This window comes from Carcharhinus amblyrhynchos, chromosome 5, assembly GCF_965287045.1.
Source record: "Carcharhinus amblyrhynchos chromosome 5, sCarAmb.v2.hapA, whole genome shotgun sequence".
NCBI lineage: Eukaryota > Metazoa > Chordata > Chondrichthyes > Carcharhiniformes > Carcharhinidae > Carcharhinus > Carcharhinus amblyrhynchos.
Window position 1 is genome coordinate 126,143,979 of NC_137328.1, and position 6,044 is coordinate 126,150,022.

The 6,044-nt window shown below is 47.7% G+C and overlaps 1 protein-coding gene across 1 annotated transcript in view; it reads right to left on the reverse strand.

The window, feature by feature from the left end:
- Positions 1-6,044, reverse strand: part of c9 (complement component 9) — a 62,737-nt gene that overhangs the window by 44,286 nt on the left and 12,407 nt on the right. The window contains exon 4 of the mRNA XM_080189809.1: positions 4,374-4,515. Within this exon, the coding sequence (XP_080045935.1) occupies positions 4,374-4,515 (142 nt within the window). The remainder of the gene's footprint in view (positions 1-4,373; positions 4,516-6,044) is intronic.

A 6,044-nucleotide genomic window follows, 5' to 3' on the forward strand; every position in this document is an offset into this window, starting at 1 on the left:
TAGTCATGGGAGACGGTGGCAGTGTGAGCTGAATGTTATCAGGACTGTTGGGAATTAGCTTGAGCCTCGGCTCCTCTCTCTGTGACTGGATCCTGAACTTCCCAACTCACAGCCCACAATCAGTAAGGATAGGCAACACCACCTCCTCCACGGTCATCCTCAACACCGGTGCCCCACAAGGCTGTGTTCTCAGCCCCCTGCTATACTCCTTATACACCTAGGACCGTGCGGCCAAATTCCCCTCCAAGTTGATGTTCAAGTTTGCTGACGACCTCACTGCAGTGGGTCAGATCTCCAATAATGACGAGACAGAGTACAGGAATGTGATAGAGAATCTGGTGAACTGGTGCGGCAACAATAATCTCTCCCTCAATGTCAACAAAATAAAGGAGATTGTCATCGACTTCAGGAAGCGTAAAGGGGAACATGCCCCCACCTACATCAAGTATAAATGGATGAAGTAGAAAGGGTCGAGAGCTTCAAATTTCTACATGTTCAGATCACCGCAAGAAACTATAAAAGGTCATGAATGTCACCCAATCCATCGCACAAACCAGCTTCCCATCCGTTGACTCTGTCTGCACTTCCTGCTGCCTCGGTAAAGCCAACTTTAAGGGCGTTCAAACGGTCAGTGGATAGGCATATGGATAACATTGGAATAGTTTAGGTTAGAGGGTCATTAGATTGGTTCCACTGGTCGGTGCAACATCGAGGGCCGAAGGTCCTGTACTGCACTGTAATGTTCTATGTTCTATGTTAAAGCAGCCAGTATAATCAAGGACCCCACGCACCCTGCACATTCTCTCTTCCACCTTCTTCCATCAGGAAAAAGATACAACAGTCTGAGGTCACGTACCAAGCTGTCCTGGTCCCGCCATAGTTAAGAAACAGTAGTTAAGAAAGCCCACCAACATCCCTACTTTTTCAGAAGATTTTGGCATGCCAGTTAAGACTCTCACCAAATTTTATACATGCCCCATAGAAAGCATTCTTTCTGGTTGTATCACAGCTTGGTATGGGCTCCTGCTCTGCCCAAGACCACAAGGAACTATAAAAAGTCACGAATGTAGCCCAATCCATCACACAAACCAGCCTCCCATCCATTGACTCTGTCTACACTTCCTGCTGCCTCGGCAAAGCATCCAGCATAATTAAGGCCCCCACACACTCTGGACATTCTCTCTTCCACCTTCTTCCGTTGGGAAAAAGATACAAAAGTCTGAGGTCACGGACCAACCAACTCAAGAACAGCTTCTTCCCTGCTGCTGTCAGACTTTTGAATGGATTTACCTCCCATTAAGTTGATCTTTCTCTACACCCTAGCTATGCCTGTAACACCACATCCTGCACTCTCTCCTTTCCTTCTCTACTTTCCTTTGTCTGTTCAGCGTGCAAGAAACAATACTTTTCATTCTATACCAATATATGTGACAAGAATAAAAAATCAAATCAAGTCAAATCAAACAGTGGACTGTTTATCAGAAATAGAGACAGAGAGGTTAAAGAAGGGAAGAACAGTGTCAGAGATGGAGATAGAGGGGTGAAGCAAAATTGATACATTTCTCAAGGTACAGAGATCTCTGCCATTCATTTTAAACTCACTCATAGAGTCAATGGCTGTCTCTCCACCTTTCATTCTCGAGAAACTCTTTCTCTCTCTCTGTAGATTGTCTCTCTCTCTCTAGATTGTCTCTTTCTCTTTGTCTCTCTGTCTCCCTCTCTCTCTCTGTCTCTCCCTCTCTGTTTTTGTCTTTCTCTCTCTCCCTCCCTCCCTTTCTCGCTCTCTCTCTCTATCTCCCCCTGTCTCTCTTTCTCTATCTCTCTCTCTCTATCTCCCTCTGTCTCTCTTTCTCTGTCTCTCTCTCTCTATCTCCCTCTGTCTCGCTTTCTCTTGACTCTCTCTCTATCTCTATCTCCCTCACTGCCTCCATTTCTATCTCCGGCTCTTCTCTCTTCCTCTCTCTCTCTGTCTTTCTATCTCTTCTCTCTCTCTATCTCTCTCTCCCTCTTTCTTCCTCCCTCTAGTCCTCTGTCTCTCTCCTCACTGCCTCTCTTCCCTCTCTCTCCCTCCGTCTCCCTCTCTCTCTCGGTGGATCACACTGTTTCAAGATTGAAGTGATGTGAGATATCTGGATATCTTGAATTGAGAGTGATATAAGCAGCCTGTTCTTGTGGGTGTTGTACTTTTCTGCACTTCATTACCAAAGATATATAAAGAATCAGGGGACCAGGTTTAGTAACAACCTATTTATGAGAAAGCTGGCTTCCCAGCGATTATTCACAATGTTCAAATTTGTCGAATATCACTGAAAATAAGATTTAAATTACAAACTGAATATTTTCACCCATCTCACGGCAATGATTAATCAGCAAAGAATTAAAATAACTTCTAACTCTGGGGGGCTGTGGTACCCTCTCCCCCCAACCCCAAACCCCCATGGGACTCCCTCTAAACACCTGATCACTTCCCCACTGACCATCTCCCGAGCACTCAAACCCCCCCCCGAATAACACCCATCCCAGTGACCACCTGACCCTTCACTGAATTCCTGACACCCCCACTGACTATCTGACCCCCCCACTGACTATCTGACCCCCCCACTGACTATCTGACCCCTTCCACTGACTATCTGACCCCTTCCACTGACTATCTGACCCCTTCCACTGACTATCTGACCCCCCCACTGACTATCTGACCCCTTCCACTGACTATCTGACCCCCCCCACTGACTATCTGACCCCCCCCACTGACTATCTGACCCCCCCACTGACTATCTGACCCCCCTACTGACTATCTGACCCCCCCACTGACTATCTGACCCCCCCCACTGACTATCTGACCCCCCCCACTGACTATCTGACCCCCCCACTGACTATCTGACCCCCCCACTGACTATCTGACCCCCCCCACTGACTATCTGACCCCTTCCACTGACTATCTGACCCCCCCACTGACTATCTGACCCCTTCCACTGACTATCTGACCCCCCCACTGACTATCTGACCCCCCCACTGACTATCTGACCCCCCCACTGACTATCTGACCCCTTCCACTGACTATCTGACCCCCCCACTGACTATCTCACTGCCCCCCCACTGACTATCTGACCCCCCCACTGACTATCTGACCCCCCCACTGACTATCTGACCCCCCCCACTGACTATCTGACCCCCCCACTGACTATCTGACCCCCCCACTGACTATCTGACCCCCCCCACTGACTATCTCACTGCCCCCCCACAGAATGACCACCCACTGACTACCCGACTCCCTCCCGACCTCCCCCACCCACTGACCCTCTCCAAACCGATGGACATCAGCTGACCAACTGCTCCAAACTGATTGGCCACTGACTGACTGTGCCCACCCAAATCCCCGAATCAACCAACCAATCAGAGGAGGTTTACCAGGATGTTGCCTGGTATGGAGGGGAGGTCCTATGAGGAGAGACTGAGGGATTTGAGGTTGTTTTCGCTGGAAAGAAGGAGGCTAAGAGGGGATCTTATTGAAACATATAAGATGATTAGAGGTTTAGATAGGGTGGATAGTGATAGCCTTTTTCCTCTGATGGAAAAATCTAGCACGAGGGGGCATAGCTTTAAACTAAGGGGGGGTAGTTATAGGACAGATGTCAGGGGTAGGTTCTTTACCCAGAGGGTGGTGAGGGATTGGAATGCCCTGCCTGCTGCGGTTGTAAATGCGCCTAGTTTGGGGGCGTTTAAGAGGTCTGTGGACAGGTTTATGGACGAAAAGGGATTGGTTTAGGTTAGTGGGTCATTGTTGTTTTTTTTTAATTGGTCGGCGCAACATCGTGGGCCAAAGGGCCTGTTCTGCGCTGTAATGTTCTATGTTCTATGTTCTAATCCTGACTCAGCCCCCTGCCCACCAACTGACCCCACTGACTGAGCGCCCAACCCCTGTGACCAACTGACCAACCCCCCCCGCAAAAAACTGATTCTCCCAACTGACCTCTGATCCTTCCCCGGATGGACAGACCTCTCCACTGACCGCCAAACCTCTAACAAACCATCCAGCCCAATCGTCGCCCTGATTACTGACACCACCCCACTAAGCAGCAGATCCCTACACTCTAATCCTACCCGCTTACTGTACAAACCTATATTCTCCCTGCCTTCTGAAAGTGACTGGACCTACTCTATAGTAGGTGGGGGGTTGGGGGAGGGGGTGGCTTCCTTACCTCCGACTTGACTGAAGGCGTCAGGAGCACACTGGCCTACACCGTTCCTGCTGGCCTGAGTTGCTCAGTCAAGCAAGAAGGGATTGGCTGGATTTTTAGGAAATTAGGGACGGAGCAGTGATCTGCCTCGAACTGCCGCTCCGCAGAAGACCAGGACCCCTTGTTGGTGCTTACCCTGAGCCTGCAGTGTTTCCTATTTCCAAAGGTTCCAAGACTTTACGACATGGGGATCTGTACGATTCACAGTCATCCTCATCACTGTAGTCACCGCAATCATTATCCTCATTACACTTTAACTTTCTGGCGATACATTGTCCTGGGGAGACAACAAACACGGAACAGTCAATATCATTGTACAAGGAACTGGCGTATACAGGGTTATTGTGGGACTGAGTACGGTGATATTCGAGAACACATGAGCTACACTTAGGGGTCAGTCTATTGTTGGACAGAGCTGTGTGTGGAAATAAGCGTGGAGATTGCTCCAAGCTTGAACCCTTTATTGTGTCGATGTACGTTGTTTTTGTAGTTAATAGATACTCATGATTAACCTATTTTAAGACTATGGAGACTTCATTAAGGCCCACTGCACAGAACCATCACCCTGCAGCATGGTGACAGCAAATGGAAAAAGCCCAAAACCTCGCAAAAAATGCAGAGAAGCTAAAATCTTGTAGACTGAAGCAAAATGTAAAGAAGCATCTTGACCTGAAGACAAATTTGAGAAGCAGATGCACAGAGGAAAACTGTCAAGGAAATGGTCCAAAGAAAGGCTTGGAAGCTGAAGGCTGAAATTCCTCACAGCAGCTGAAGACTCCGTGGGATCTCTTGAAAATCTAGTTTAAATTCCTGGAGTGCAGAGTCTGCGGACCCTTGAGGGGTGAGCTAAAACTTTTAAATTCCAGGATACAGTGTGTCCCAATAAACTTTCAAATGTTTTAGTGGTCAGAAACTAAGAATTAAAAGAACTCTTGTTGGAATAATTGGATTCCCGACTCAGCGCTTGAACATTTGTAATCTGAGCTTGCTCAAAAAATTTTAAAAATGATTAAGCTGTGACTAAATGACCAGCTTCAAAGGTCAGTGTGACTCTGAAGCTTGGCGTTGAAGTGGAGATTGGTGCGGCCTGAGTGTGAACGCTGTTGTAATGGGAGACCGCCAAAAGCAGGTAAACCTTTCAAACTATGCAGCATGCTGAATTCCAGCAACTTCTTCAAGCTGAACCTACTCTTTAAGCGGTTATTAACTATGGATCAGAAATCCACCCCTCCAGATCAACTTGAGCTTATACAAGGCCATGATCAATATCATAATTGGGGAATTTGGAGTAAATAGATCCTTAGTTACAGAATAGACCATAAGGACATAACATACAGGAGCAGAAATAGGCCATTTGGCCCATCGAGTCTGTTCTGTTATTCAATCATGGCTGATATTTTTTCTGTTCTCCTGCCTTTTCCCCATAATCCCTGATCCCCTTATTAATCAAGAACCTAACTATCTCTGTCTTAAAGACACTCAATGACCCGGCCCCCACAGCCTTCTGCGGCAAAGAGTTCCACAGATTCCCCACTCTCTGGCTGAAGAAATTCCTCCTCATCTCTGTTTTAAAGGATCGTCCCTTTAGCCTGAGGTTGTGCCCTCTGGGTCTAGTTTTTCCTACTGGTGGAAACATCCTCTTCATGTCTGCTCTATCCAGGCCTCGCAGTATCCTGTAAGTTTCAATAAGATCCCCCCTCATCCTTCTAAACTCCAATGAGTCCTCAACCGTTCCTCATACGACAAGCTTTTCATTCCAGGGATCACTTTTGTGAACCTCCTCTGGACTGTTTCTAAGGCCAGCAC